At 48.9% G+C, this 15,427-nt stretch overlaps 1 protein-coding gene across 4 annotated transcripts in view; it reads left to right on the top strand.

Moving 5' to 3' along the window:
- Positions 1–15,427, top strand: part of PLPP4 (phospholipid phosphatase 4) — a 119,595-nt gene that overhangs the window by 24,989 nt on the left and 79,179 nt on the right. Inside the window, exon 1 of one of the 4 annotated variants that reach the window (XM_072805087.1) lies at positions 10,712–10,847. The exons of 2 other annotated variants lie outside the window; for them this stretch is intronic. Coding sequence is in view for 1 of the 2 variants with exons in the window: in XM_072805085.1 (XP_072661186.1) it covers positions 13,807–13,916 (110 nt within the window). In the remaining variant the exon portion in view is untranslated. Of the gene's footprint in view, positions 1–10,711; positions 10,848–13,425; positions 13,917–15,427 lie in introns of those variants that run through there. One more of the 4 variants, XM_072805085.1, reaches the window with a different exon arrangement.

Below are 15,427 nucleotides of genomic sequence, written 5' to 3'. Positions count from 1 at the left end.
GAGAGACACAGAGAGAGGCAGAAACACAAGCAGAGGGAGAAGCAGGTACCTCGTGGGAAGCCCAATGCAAAACTCGATCCCAGGACCCCGGGATCATGCCCTGAACTGAAGACAGATGCTCAACCACTGAACCACCCAGTCATTCCACAAGTGGAGCTCTTCAACCATATTCGACTGCTATCTTGGTGGGAGTCACCGATTAACTGGAAAGGGTGAATGCTGGATGGGGAGGAGTTGGAAGTTAGTGATCATAACAGCCAGGGCATCAACTGCAAACCCTGCTGGGCTTTCCCTGGCTGCCAGGCACTTTGTATACCAGTACCACCCCCCACCCCCGCCTCCCAGTGGAGTTTAGTGTTCCTGCTATCTGTGTGGGACAGACGACACAGACTTCTTCCAAGCCAGCCAGTAAGCATCTGATAACTAAAGTCTGTTCCTACTCTAGGGGCCACCAAGGTTATATTCTGCTGTCTTGGTGTTTAGCAGCAGCTATTGTGGTGTCTGTAAGTATAGGAAGTCAGTGGCTGGGGACTTTGTGCCTGCGTTGTAGAGGCCCTGTCTGCCTCCTATGTCTGTTTTTGGGGAGGGAGCTGACCGATCAATCCCTCAGTGTACCTGGGACTCTGGTGGTGGGGTCCCTTCTTCTCCCTGGTTGGCAAGTGGCCCAGCTCATCTGCATTAACACGCAGACACTGGTCCTCTGCAGGCCTTGAGGTGGTGTGGGGTTGAGGGGAAGAGCTCACAGGCTGGAAGTCAGACAGCCATGGGTTTGAGTTCCTGCTGCTGCTTAACTGGCTATAGGACCCACATCCAATCACTTAAGCTCTCTGCACCTCAGCTGTGAAATGTGGACTTAGTCTCCAGTTCTGTAGAGCACTTGACGCAGAGGCCCACTTGACAAAAGGCAGCTAATGTTCCATCTGCTCTCAGGTTCTCAGCTGTGTTGCCTGTGGTCACGGTTGTTAGAAATCTGTTGTCTGGATGAGCTGAGCATTTCCACGAAAACCAACTGACTTCAAATGCCCACACCCATGGAGCTTGGGGAGCTTTTCTGCCTTATAGATGTCAGAGTGAGGGAAGGGACAGAATCAAATCGTCAAACTCTCCTGGCCTCACGCAGCCTGGGTGGGGGCCGTATCCAGGCCTCTTTGCCCTTGGTCATCCTAGCTGTGCTTATACAACCTGGTTGTCTGGTGTGTGTGTGTGTGTGTGTGTGTGAGTATGAGTGAATGACCCCTAACTCATTTCCCACAACTCTCTTGTAGCCAGAAATATGATTACAGACCATTTGTTGGAAGGGATATCAGTAAATATATCTTTTTTTTCTCTGGAATTATGGAAAGGGAACGTCATTCCTCAGCAAATTCTTTTGAACCTCTGTTAGACTTCAGGCAGGACTCTGGACCCTGGAGACATAGCAGCGACAAGACTGGTAAAGTCTTTGCCTCCATCAAGCTTGTATGTCAGTCTGGGTGGGAAAGTAAATAAGCGTACAAATAAAAATATAGTCTGTTGGATGGTGATGAACAATCCAAAAAGATGCAGCTGAAGAGAAGAAAGAGGACTTGGTTTACAATGGGATGTTGCTATGTCTTCTGTGGAAATGGTCGAGAACACCTGTCTGACAAGGTGCTATGTGAGTGGAGACTTGAAGCATGTGAAGAGTGAGCCTTGCAGGTGTCTGAGAGGAACATTCCAGGTAGAAGGAATGGCAGGGACAACATCCCGATATGGGAATGTGCTTGGCTAGTTCAGGGACCCTCGGGGAAGCCCATGTGGCTGGAACCAAGTGAGAAAATCACAGGAACGGTAGCGATGTGGATTGGCCAGGCCGTGGATTCCAGGCTGTGGGGCCAGTGACCATCCTCACATCATCTGGTCCCCACTGCTTAGACACCGTGCTCCCCAAGCAAGGCTCAGACTGGGCGAGCGGCACCCCCAGGATCACAGCTCCCAAGTTGCAGGTTACATTCCAGTGTAGAGCCACATGGCTCCGAAGTCCTCACTGCTGAAGGACAGTGAGGCAGGTGCCGCTGTTCCCCATCACTGTCCATGTCCCCATCCGTGTCCTGGCTGTCCTGGTTCCCTGCACCCTTGCTCCCTGCCAAGGGGACTCCAGCCTGCAGAGCGGTCCGGTGGCACTGACTGGGAACAGAGCCTTGCTCCCCCCTTCCCTCAGGGGGGCGGGGTGCTTCCTGCCAGGACTCGGCCTCATCTTCATCCAGGTTCGAAATGGGATAAATCAGAAATTCTCATTTGAGCTCAGGACACGGAGTCGGTGCTGGCCTCCATCGGCAGAAGCAGGTGAAAGTGCCAGCAACTTTTCTAAGGTCCTGGGGTGGCTCTGAGCGAGGAGGGCTGCAGGAGTTGGCTCAGGTGCAAACAGTGGACCTTAAAATAAGGCCGACCTGTGTGGGGCCTTGTGAGGACTGACCAGGTTAATACACGTAAAATACTCGGGATGTGCTGGCGCACCGAGTCCTCCATCAGTGTCCGCTGTGGTCATCACTGTCTGTCTGGGGTGGAGGGAGAAAGACAGACATGGGCTCTGTGCTCACACAGCTTCCAGCCTGGCGGGCTCCCCAGAGTCGGCTGGTATCTGTATGGTAGTAAGTGTCGCGCAGGAAAGTGTACAAGTGTGACGCCATGGTGACTGAACAGATGGAACCAGTGTTGACACTTTGGGGATTGTCTCCCCATCTCTCTTCTTTTCCTATGAATGTTTGCACATAATGTAAACAACAACAACAACAACAAAATAGGAGAGCTGAGGATTTTCCCTTCCCCTAGCAGTATGTCATCACAGCTGGTCACCGTAAGTGGCCAGCGTGTGGCAGAGGAGTATCCCGCAGGGACATCCACCTCCTAGCCCCTGGCATCTGCGGATGTGTTACCTTATGTGGCAAGGGGATTTCAGGTTGCAGAAGTAACTAAGGTTGCTCATCAGCTCACCTGGAGATGGGGAGGTTATCCTGGATAACCAGGTGTGATCAGTCTAATCACATGGGTCTTTGAAAGTGGAAGAGGAGGAGGTAGAAGCCGGGGCTAGAGAGATGTAGGGCAGACAGTTCCAGATCTGTTGTTGCTGCCTGTGAAGTTGGAAGGGGGTCACGAGTCAAAGAATGAGGGAGACCTCTAGAAGTTGGGAAAGGTAAGAAGTGGATTCTCCCCTGGAGCTTCCAGAAAGACATGCAGCCCTGCTGGCACTTTGATCTGAGCCCAGTGAGACGTTGCATCAGGTTTTTTTTTTTTTTTTTTTTTAAGATTTTATTTATTTACTTTAGAGAGAAAGAGTGCATGCAAGTGGTGGTGTTGCGGGGCGGGGGGTGGGGTGGTGGTGAGGGAGAAAGAATCTAAAGCAGATTCTGCACTGAGCCCAGAGCTGGACCCAGGACTCCGTCTCATAACCCTGAGATCATGACCTGAGCCGAAACAGAGTCAGAGGCTGAACCAACTGAGCCACCCAGGCTCCCCCTACATCAGACTTTTGGCCTCTAGAGCTAGTTGTTGTATAAAGCCACTAAGTTTGTGACAGTCTGTTACAACAGCAATAGGAAACTAATACAGCTGGATTTCAGGACATGGGCTGCACCTTGTGCACTCTGGATCCTTGTGCCCGGCACCACTTTAAGCTCAATGGATATTAAACTCTTTGCACCTGCTCGCGAGTTGTGCCTCTGAGTTCAGGGCTGGAGTGGTGTCTCTCTTTTCAAATCCAGACCCTTCTTGATGCTGCCCATTGGGAGTGGGCCCCAAGGCTTAGGGACCTGCTGCTGGCCCAGGCTGATCTCAGCCCAGGACGCTGCGAGAGCTCTGCTGGCTTAGCTCACAACTAACGAGGCCTTCAGAGGGGACTCCCCATAAAATAGAAGGATTCGTGGGTGGAACACTAAACAAGCACGTTTTTTAGTATCGGAAACTGCGCTCCCTGTCACATTTTAAAAAGGACCATATTGATTCATTCGCAGGGAAGCAACAACAGGGAAGATCAAAACCAAAGGGAAAATCCACATAAAGAGAAAAGATGTGAAAGGAGAAGTGTCCCGTTGACCTCTGGGTGACTCCTGCCTTTCTCTTCCTTGCAGAGCAGCTCCAGAGCAGGGGTGTCCCACCCTGGATGCCCAGAGATTCGAGTTTGATTGGCCTGGGGCAGGGGCAGGGCACCGATATTTTAAAAAAGCTTCTCAAGTGAATGTGATGTGCGGCTGGCGGTTGAGAAGTGATGCCCCAGGACCTTCTTGCTCTGCTCTGTTCTCGCATTAGAAACCCTTCAAGGAGCGCCTGGGTGGCTCAGTCAGTTAAGCATCTACCTTCGGCTCAGGTCAGGATTTCAGAGTCCTGGGATTGAACCCCACATCAGGCTTCCTGCTTAGAGGGGAGTCTGCTTCTCCCTGGGACGCCTGGGTGGCTCAGCAGATTAGCGTGTACCTTTGGCTCAGGATGTGATCTCGGGGTCCAGGATCGAGTCCCACATTGGGCTCCCTGCAGGTCCAGGATTGAGTCCCACATCAGACTCCCTGCAGGGAGCCTGCTTTTCCCTCTGCCTATGTCTCTGCCTCTCTCTGTGTGTCTCTTGAATAAATAAATAATCTTAAAAAAAATAAATAAGCCCTTCAAACCCTAGGAGTCATTAAATGGTATTGCTTAGAGGCCACCCAAGCATTTCACAAATGGAGAAACTGAGGCTTACAGACACAGGTGCCACCCGAAAGGTCAGGAGGCATTCTGGTGCCCAGCTGAGGGCAGGGCCTCCATGTGCAAACTTCCCTATAGGCACTGCCAACAGCCTCCAATCAAGATGGTCCCAGCTTCCAAAAGCGAGTGGCTATCTTTCAATTGCTTTAAAGTTCTCTCCCTGATTCCCAAATCCTCCTTTAAAAAGATCAGGGGATCCTTCAATGTGAACATAGATCCCTCTGTCTCTACCTTCCTCTTGATGAGGCAGGACCACCTACTGAGTATGAGCACAGGCTCTGAAGGCACGAAGACGTGGCTCTGAGATCTGGCTGCCTGGATACTGTGTGTCCTCTGAGAGCCTCAGTTGGACCATCTGTAAAATGGAGGGAATATTAGTTTTGTGAGGTTGAAGAGATACGTAGTACATGTAGCAATGTGTGACTCAAGAATGCCAGGTATTATGATATTTTAAATTACTATTGATATAGGCACGGGCATGGGAATTCAAGTGTCAGTGCCAGTAACAACCATCAGTGGATAAGTTTTTTGCTGTTGCTTTTTGTCTTGCTTTGGAATGCACTCACTTGCTGGTGGTCAGCCGTGTCTACTCGTTGACCTGACAGGGAGTGAATCCTCACCTGCAGTGTGATAATTGTGAGTTTCCAAGTGAGTGTAGCATTCGAGGAGCACTAGCTTTGGAGCAGAGTCTCATTGGGCATTTGCACCTCCTTTACACTACCTGTCTTGAGATGAGCCTGCAGGGGGCCATCTCCTGTAGGAGCCCAGGCTCTTTGGGAAGAGCCGAGCCTCTTGTTTGCTGTAGGATTCAGGGGATCTGCTGCTTTCCTCTGCATGTCTATATTACATAAAAATTTTCCATGCAAGTAATTGCAGAATGGGGTAACAAGGAGGATAATAGGGGGAGATAATTGTGGATAAATCAGCATGATTACACTTTTCCCCAAACTCGATTACCCAAGTTTGCAGTGCTGTGCAAAATCCCGAAAGCCAATTAAGGCCTTCCAGTAATGACTGCAGATTCTGGGGAAGCCTCTCCGACGAGTCCAGCTGGCTGCCCAACAGGTTGAGAATGGCAAGAACAACCCTTCTGCTTTTGATTTGCTATGTTTTAGAGACAGCCAGGGAGTTCTATTGTTATGTTTTTAAACAAAGCAATTATGGATACTGGTGAAAAGTAGGTACCATCTCTGCTGCTGATTATGTATATGGTGATTTAGATACACCTTGGGTATTTTACAAGGGGATATTTTTTTTTTCTGTGTATTGCATTTCTTTTTAAAAAATTTATTTAAATTCATTTACTGAACATGTAAGGTATTATTAGTTTCAGAGGTAGAATTTAGTGATTCATCAATTGCAAGAACCTAGTGCTCATTACATTGAATGCCCTCCTTAATGCCCATCACCCAGTCACCCCATCCCCCCCATCATGCCATCCCCTCACCTACCTCCCCTCCCACACCCCTCAGTCTGATTTGGTAATATTACCCAGTTGCACGGGTACTGATTCATTTGAAGATGCATGATACCACTTATAAAATAACCAGTTAAAGGACTTGGGGAATCATTAAAGGCAGATAAGCAACAGTTGGTTTCCTTAGCAGCATACTGTTAGCCTCCTTTCCTGGCATTACTTGATCTTTATACTCAGTTTTTTTCTAGCTTTATTGACATATAATTGACATAAAACAGTGTAGAAATTTAAGGTACATAGTATGTTGATCTGATACACTTGTATGTTGAGAAATGATTCTCTCTATAGCATTAGCTAACACCTACATCATCACATAATTAGTGTATCTTTTTTGTGGTAAGAACATTTAAGATCTATCTTAGTAAATTAGTAAATTTCAAGTGTGTAATACAGTATTTTTAACTATAATCACCATGCTGTACATTAGATCTCTCGAACTTACTCATCTGATAGCTGGAAGTTGCTACCCCTTGATGACCGTCTCCCCATTTCTCCCACCCCCCACCTCCAGCCCTTGGTAACCACCATTCTAGTCTCCATTTCTATGATTGTGATTTGTTTAGATTCCACATGAGTGAAATCATACAGTATTTGTCTTTCTGTATCTTATTTCACTTAGCATAATGCCCTCAAGGTCCATCCATATTGTCATAAGTAACAGATGTCCTTCTTTCTTATGGCTGAGTAGTATTCCAGTGTGTGTGTGTGTGTGTGTGTGTGTATATATTATATCATATCTCACATCTTCTTCATCCATCCATTATTAGACACCTAGGGTTGTTATCTTGGCTATTGTAGAGAACACTGCAGTGAACATGGGAATGCAGGTGTTAGGGGTGGAGATGTTAATTTGGAAAGACCAGAGTTGGGCTGGCATGGTCCTGTGAACATATTTGGTCCCCACTCCAGAAGATCCCAAGTCCTGGGACACCCTCCTGGGACCAACATTATTCATGAAGGGGCTGGAGGGAAGGAGAGAAGCTTGAGCAAGAGAAACTGAGCATGGGGAGGAATCAGAGAACAGGAGGATGGTGCCCAGGAGCCCAGGGCCAACACTAGCCCCTTTTGAATGGGTCACAAAACCTCCTCAGTAGGCAGGATATCGATACTTGTTGAATGTGTGGCTGCATGAATGAATGAATGAGGAGTAAAGCCTAGCATTTATTGGCTTTGCTTACTCTGTGTCAGTCATCTCATTGATGATAATCCTTTTACAAATGAGAAACTGAGGCTCACAGAAGTAAAGTGATTTGGCCAAGGTCAAGCCCACAGATGTGTTTCAGAATCTGTGTTTTTCATTTGACTGCTCTGCTCTACTGCAGACAAATGGATGAATAGAAAAATAGATTTCCATTTTACTGATAAAGAAGAAATGCCATTGAGGGAGAGATTTTCCTACAATGACAATCTAATCAGGTCTTTTGATTCTTGGTCTTGGCTGCTGCTAACTAGTGCCAACTGGGGTCCTCCTGGTGCTCCCTGCACTCAGTGGAGTTGTCTGCAGCCCACTCGTGGTTTTGCTTCTACCTCAGGATGCTTTAGCCCACACTTCCAGAAACAGGGGCAGTGGAAGTAGCTCAGATTATGATCAGAAGACCTGAGGGACCCCTGGGTGGCGCAGCGGTTTGGCGCCTGCCTTTGGCCCAGGGCACGATCCTGGAGACCCCGGATCGAGTCCCATTCCGGGCTCCCGGTGCATGGAGCCTGCTTCTCTCTCTCTCTCTCTCTCTCTCTCTCTCTGTGACTATCATAAATAAATTAAAAAAAAAAAAAAAAAAAAAAAGAAGACCTGAGCTTGAGCTTCAGTTTAGTTTGGTTGCTTGTCCTGCCTAATGCACTTGGGCAGGTCAAGGAGCCTCTCTGAGCCTCAGTTTCCCTCTCTGGGCAATGGGGATGGTAGTGCCTACTTTTTCATTATAAGAAGTGACTGAGGGAAGGTGAAACACGTGTCCAGTAGGCTCCTGGCTAGTAGGAAGCACTCAGAAAGTGACTGGCTGACTCATCCTTCCTCAATCTGCTTCCTCTCTCCCCTTCTTTCCCTCTGGGTGTCCCTGAAGCCAGCATCCCATTTACTGTGTTACCAAGGAGCCATTCAGACAGTCTGTGACGTATCAAACCCCATTCTCAGCAGTGCAGGGGGCTGGGGTCATGCTGTCGCTTGGGACAGAGAGAGCAAGGTTTGGAAATCGGTCTTTCAGCAGGAGAGTGGTGCTGATGGTCGTGTTGGGGGTGGGGAATAGCTAAATGCACACCTGCTGTGGACCAATTAGTCCTAACAAACCACTTGGCAGAGGAGCACCCCACAAAGCCAGGCTCCTTGAGAAGAGGGAGGTGCACTTGTCCACTGGGAGTGCTGGCCTCATAGAGTGGGGGGTCCTAGAGACTAGGGGGTTCCTGGAGATTAAGTGCCCCCAGTCCGGAGCTAGCCAGCAGTCAGCCTACAGCAGCCACAGAGATGAGCACAGGTGTCACATTGCATAGTCGAGCTGGGGGACTCACAGACACAGTGGGGGTGGCTGGACCCTGGGTGGGACTTTGTGCTCCCAAGGGAGCAGCTTCTTCTTAGCTCCTTCATCAGTGCATTGCCCTGAAGGGATGTAGGCCTGAGATTGCCAGACCAAATTCTTCAGAAGCCGGAAATTCAGATTTTGTTATAAGAGCTCCTGGTTTTTTAAACATTGGGCATGGATCATACATTTTTTTAAAACATTTTATTCATGAGAGACACACAGAGAGAGGTAGAGACCTAGGCAGAGGGAGAAGCAGGCTCCCTGCGGGGAGCCCAATGAGAGACTTGATCCCAGGACCCCGGGATCATGACCTGAGCCAAACGCAGACGCTCAACCACTGAGCAACCCAGGTGTCCCAATGAATTATACATTTTTTAAAAAAAACACTGAGAAGCCTAAACCAAATGTAGCCGCAAGTTTTGTCCAAGGGCAGCCAGCTGCCAGCCTCTCTTTGAAGATTCCATGAGGCAGAAGATTGGGTCTTTATTGAAACAGCTGCCGCGGATTTGTTTTGTCTTGATGCAACAGGTGTGTAGCAAACACTTACCATGTGCCAGGCTCTGATCAAAAGCTGATTAGAATCCTTAGTGTCCTCTTGGAGCCGGTGTTGTGCTGTGACCCTTACTTTCAGCCCGAAGCCACTGAATCTTTGCAGCAGTGATGATGATCCAGCTATTGTTGGTCCTCCCGTCAGGAAGATTTCGAGTGAGCAGATTGATCTGACCATGGAGCCCAGTCATACCAACAGGCAGCGATTGCTTGGTCCTTGGCTTAGGAGCTGGCCATCGTTGGGGCCACAGAAACCAGCATAGATATGTGCTAGGTCAAGCCCAGGTCCGCAGGCCCATGTGTCAGTGTGACTCTGCATTAAGGATTTGAGGGTTTGCAGCGCAGGTGGCCAGGGAAACAGTGACAATACAGAGAGCAAAAGACTAGGGGCAAACATGAAGGTTCTTTATCTGCTTAAAAACCACAGGCCTGGCCATTCCTCAGGGTGGAGGGGGATTGTGTGCCTTCCCCAGATCTCAACCTGCATGAGCAGGTTGTCATGCCAAGGGCACGTGTACCCCAGCATCTTGTCTCACACCCACATGTTCTCCACCCTGACCTGGCCCCAGGCCGTCAACCTCCCATCAGATCATGGCTGTCCTCAGCCCTTAGCCTTCCAGTTTGTGGCTGTTCCAGCTCACGAATGTGCCTCCTCTCACCTACCAGCCCAACTGAAGAACATTCTAGAACATGGAAAAACCGGTCATGGAGAAAATGGTCAGGGGCTTTGTTCAGGTCAGAGCTTTGCTGATATCTGCCGAGCACTGGGGTAAGAAAGGTTTCCTGCCACCCTGCACCGCTGCTGACACGAGGGGAATTCAGATGAGGTGATAAGGGAGGAAGATCTCAAAGGCACTTCGAGGGCCCCTGTTTGGAACAAGTGCTCTCTGGCTGATGCGTTTTAATTAAAATTACAGCTCAGAAGCTCCTTGAAATTAAGTTCTGTCTTCACCGTGTTTTGTCCTGAGTGTTGAGTGGCATTCTGTTCTGCCCCAGAACTCTGCTCAGTGTGTACTGGGATCCTTATGTGGCCTGGTGCGGGCGTGGGTATGGAGAGTGCTCCAGAGTGCTTTAAGCTCTGGCTCAATTCCTAAAGACTTACTTAATCCAGGAGTGAATGCTTCACTGGGCATTCTAGAGTCAAAGCTTAATTGGAGACTGAGGTCTCTGAGCAAAGAAATACATACTTTCCTCCCTCTTCTTTTACTAGTTTTTTTTTTTTTTTTTTTTAGTTTTTTCTTTTTCTTTGGAGTGGCTCTTGTTTGCTTGTGGCTCAGACGCAGTGTGGGGGTCCCTGCAGCAACATTTTCTGCTAGGAGATGTGTCTGGCCCAAGGGGAGAGCTTTGCCAGGGGAGGGCGAGGTGGACTGGGTTCTGAGCTCCACGAAGCCCTGCAGCCAGAGGGAGGCAGATTCCACATGTTTCCTGGAGTCGCAAGCTCAGCGACCTGGCTCTACCCATAGTCACCCATCACCCATGACTCACTGTCACTAGCCAGTCACCACCCTAGTTATTAAGCTCCTGCTTTCGAGGCATCCAGTCTGGGCAGCCTCTGAGCCAGGGAGAGGACTCCTCACTGCCTCGGGCTCTGGGACACCTTAACCTGAGGTTTTCAGGTAGGTCTAGATGCCTAGGTTTTGGAAGGAAACTCCTTTTGTGAAGGACCTGACCTTTTCCCTCATCTCTCTTCTTGCTGACTTTTCATTATTCTTTCCATTGTTGCACTTGACTGAAATGATACTTTCCAAGAGCATCAGTTGCTTTGGCTGATAAAACACTTAATTTTGTAAGTATCTTTTGATTCAATGAGCAAAATCATTTTATTATTTTATTTTATTTATTATTATTTTATTTTTTTTAGCAAAATAATTTTTAAAAAACTCTTTTTGTGGTGGAAATTGTCAAATACCCCCCACCAGTTACCCCACTCTGATTTCACCTGTTCCTCCTTTCCCTTTGTTGGTGGGGTATTCCAGAGCAAAGCCCAGACATGACATCATTTCGTATGCCAACACTTCAAAAACCTTAACCAATGAGAACTTAAAAAAACACCACCAACAACAAAACAAAAAAAACCCTGAACCAGCCCCCCAAGAGCACAATACCATTTGTAAACTCTGATCAAATTAACACCTGATGTCTTTGAATCAGGATCCAGGGAAGGTTCACACATTCTTCTGTGGTATGCACATTTTTAGGCCTGGGTTTGTTTTTTTTTTTAAATCTGGAGTTTTTCAATGATTAATAATGTTAATGCCAGCTGAGAGCTTCTCATGAACCCCAGCTGTGATCCCAAATTCTCACTACACTTCTGCCCATTTTATGGATGGGGAGGGGGCTTCAGCCGCCTGTCCCAGGTCATGAAGCCCCAGCTGGACCTCAGGTATTGGCTTTCGCAGGCTGCGTTTATGCAGACCAGGATTTTCTGTTTGAGTTCAGACAATTGAGATGTTTTCTGACTTCTGTTGACTTCCAGAGGGGAGGCATCCTCAGCAGGAATGTTCAGAAACTTGGATGAAATGTTTGGACCTCTGGGGTGGTGCACGCAGTTTTGAGCGTTGTGCTTCTGCAGAGTGTACTTCCATGTGCCCGTGCCCGTTGCCGGCGGGTTTGGGTGTGTCCTGCCTGTTCTGTGCGGTGGTGTGAACATGCTGTTGTGGCAGGAGATGATCTGGGGCAGAGGGCATCTCCGCGGCCCTGAAGGCGGGTGGTGTGGTCCTCTCTGCTTCCAGAGGAGGCACCCAGGGCTCAGAGAGGAGGTGTAAGTTGCCCAGGGTCACACAGGTTGTAAGCGGCAAAGGTAGGACCCAGGCTTCTCAACTCCACAGCTCTGCCGACACTGTATTTTCATTGCTATGTTACCTTCTCCCCTATTTCCCTCCACGTTGGGGGTTCCTGCTCCTGGACCTCTCTATGCCAGCCTCTCATCCTGGACAATTTCAAATATACAGAAAAGCTGAAACCGTGAAATGATCCCCCATCCACTCCACTTAGATGTAGCAATGACCATTTTACCCTATTTGCTTTATTTCTGTGTTTATGTGGTTTATGTATGATTTTCTGAACTATTTGAGAAGACAGATGATTATCCTGAGCTCCCGAAATACATCTAAAAATAAGGCATTCATCTACCTATGTCCTTATCACAGTAAAATAAAGGAAATTGGGAACATTTCCTTACGATCACCGGATACCTGGTTTGTTACAGTCCCTGTGTTGCCCTAGTCATCCTCAGTTTCTTTTTAACAGCTTTTTAAATTTTTTTGACCCAAGATCCATTCAAATGTGTGTTACATTTGGTTGTTTTGTCTCTTCAGATTCTTGTAATCTGGAACGTTCTCTCTGGTTTTATTCCTGGACTTGTCTAATTATTTGCTTGAGGGCATTTGACTTGTTTCTCTGCCCCTGTGTTTCCTATAAGCTGGAACTTGGAGCCAAAGACTTGATTAGGTTCAGAATATACATGTTTGGGAAGGATGCTCCGTGGAGGTGCCGTGTATTTCTTGTAGCATGTGTCAGAGGCACACAGGTGTCTGTGGTCCCAGTACTGGGGCCCACAGGTAGGGGAGGCAGGATAGGGCCATGTTTCTAGAAGCTAAAGGAGAGCTGGTAGTCTTTGGGTCGGTGGCTACATTTGATCCATGCTGCCTCCTCTTGGTCCTATTTCTTCCTTCCTGGAGCTGGGTAGATTGATGACATCTCCAGGCTTGGCCCACATATTTCCACCACGGTCCCATCCCATTGTGTTCAGGAGGGCTTAGCCAAGAGGTAAATGCTCTGATACCCCGTCTTCACCCCTTTGGAGAGGAGGGATTCCTACCCTGGGGTTATAGGGGTGGCCATATATGACACCTAAGATGAGACAAAGAGATGGATGCAGTTTATTAGTCACAGAGGCTCACAGCAGGGGAGGAGGACATTGCCTGCTGTGCAGAGCTAGGAGCAGGGCAGAGTGAATCGACAGGGCCTGTGGGAGGTCGGCTGTGTAGTAAGAGGCTGGGGTGTCCTTGGTTCCTGTGGAAGGATGTGACTGGCCTGTTCCTGGGCTGGGAGGGGACTGAAACCCAATGCTCAAGGAAGGATAAACAGAAATCACACCTGGTCCCTTGATAAGGAGAGTTGTTTGGTGGGGGGACGTTTCCTGTGGGAGTGGAGTGGGGCAGGGAGCTTGTGGTCAGGCTGTTTGAAGTCAGTGCAGTTTCAGGTGTCAGGGCAGGACACAATATTGGGCTGTAATTTTAGGCTTTCCCCCGCAGGGCAACAACATAGGCCTGTGCCCTCCCAGGCGGGTGCTTCACATCAGGACCCTGTTCAGTATCCGTACCAGCCCAGTACAACAGGGAGGGGGTCTTGTCGGCATTCCTTGGCAGGGTAAGGAAACCAAGGCCCAGGAAGGGAAGTGCCTTGCCCGAGGTCACTGTGCCAGTAAGGGAGAGAGGAAATCCAGCCCTGGCTGCCCCTCCAGAATCTGTGCCCACAGAGTTGGAAGGGTGTGAGGACCAGAGCCAGGCTCTGCCTGTGTCTCGGCCCCAGGTGGCAGTCACCCCCACTAAACCCGCCTTCTCATCCTTTGTGATGAGAAGCTGCACAGAAGAGAGAGGGTCCCCAGAATGGGGCAGGGGCTCTGCGAGCCGTTCCTCACCTGGTCCGGGGCTGGCCACCTGGCTGTGGTTCTCCCCAAGCAGGTGAGTGGCAGGTGGCTTTGCTGCGGGGGGTACCTGCTTCTCTGAGGGGTCAGGGAGGAGGGGGTAGGCGGGAGCAACTCCTGGGGGCTTCGCTGCTCTCGTATCTTCATTTGCTCCTTCACAGCAAACATCAAACTGCTCTCTGCAAGAATCGATCTCAGGCTTCACCATGTTGCCTTTCCCAAAAGTAAGGCTGTATTTCTAATTGTGGGAAATGATATCTCTTATTAAAATAATTGCAGATGCCATTACACTGGTGGGTGCTGCGTGTGCGTGCGAGTATCTGCATGATTTTTCCTTAAAGTTCCCGAGTAGCTGCTGAGGAGCACGTGGGATGGTAGACATTCCCTGGCACCTAGAGTTGTGATGACGTAGGCAAGAGACCTCTTTGCCTTGTAGTCTCAGTGTCCCCATCTCTAAAATGGGAATAATAGCAATTTCTATCTCCCAGTGCTCTTATGAAGAGTAAACGAGCAATGTTCGAAAGCACTTAAGTCAAGGGCATGGCACAAGATGGCTCCAAATGTCATAACTCATTATTTCTATGAAAATTGTTCCTCTTGTCTTTGGGGGTGGCCAATGACCCATCTCAGGAGAAGGCTGTGCAGGGGCAGGTCCCTGACTTCTGGGTCACAGAGATCATTCATCGTCATGCTCTCTCTGTAGCCTCATCTTACCCCTTGCCCCAGGGCTAACGGTAAATCTGATCCACCTCCTCCCTGCCAGGAGTGGAGCAGCTGCCTGTCTACTGACTGCCTCCAGGGTCCATTTGTAAGCGTTTCCCCTCTTGTACAGGAGAGGCCCACTAGGGAGGACAAGTCAATAGTTCAATTAAGAAACAGGCTTTACTTTATGCTCTTGCCTGGAAAACTTCTTTATCACGAGTCTTGTTTTTCCCTCCTTCACATTGCAAGGTTCAGAAGTGACTGCCTGGGCCATTGTTCGCTCACAGAATGGCCGAGGGATGAGTGGCAGTTGTTGACATCCTGTCTGACACTCTTCCCCCCGCCTGCAACTCACTGCCCACAGGTTGGGCATAAGGGGGTGGGGAGTCCTCCTCAGACCCACATCATGTCCTCAGCACTGTTCATGTCCATGCTGCAGGAAGAGCAGCCACGTTTGATTGAGGCCTTCAGTGCCCAGACACTGTGCCAGACCCCAACTTTTCTTACTGTTAATGTTAGCAGTATTATTATAGCCCAGGAAGGTATGGCCATCCTTGGGGATGGGGGTAAGATACGGAGTCTCAGAGAGGTTAAGTGACTTTTCTTGAGCCACCCATCTGGCAAATGCCAAAGCAAGGATTTGCACCAAGTTTAATGGTGTGGTTAGGTTCATCTTTCAGTACAATCTTGTGTTATTTCTGGTTGGGAGAAAAGGAGGTAGAAAGCTGTGTCTAGTATGTGACTGAAGCGTTAACCTTATCTTGAAAAAGGTATGTCATCAAGGTCCATGACTTAAAGATCATTGACAAATCTGTGGAGTTTTTAGAAGATGATGGAGAGATTCTG

Source organism: Canis lupus, chromosome 29 (assembly GCF_048164855.1).
Source record: "Canis lupus baileyi chromosome 29, mCanLup2.hap1, whole genome shotgun sequence".
Taxonomy (NCBI): Eukaryota; Metazoa; Chordata; class Mammalia; order Carnivora; family Canidae; genus Canis; species Canis lupus.
This window is presented reverse-complemented; position numbering and strand designations above follow the sequence as displayed.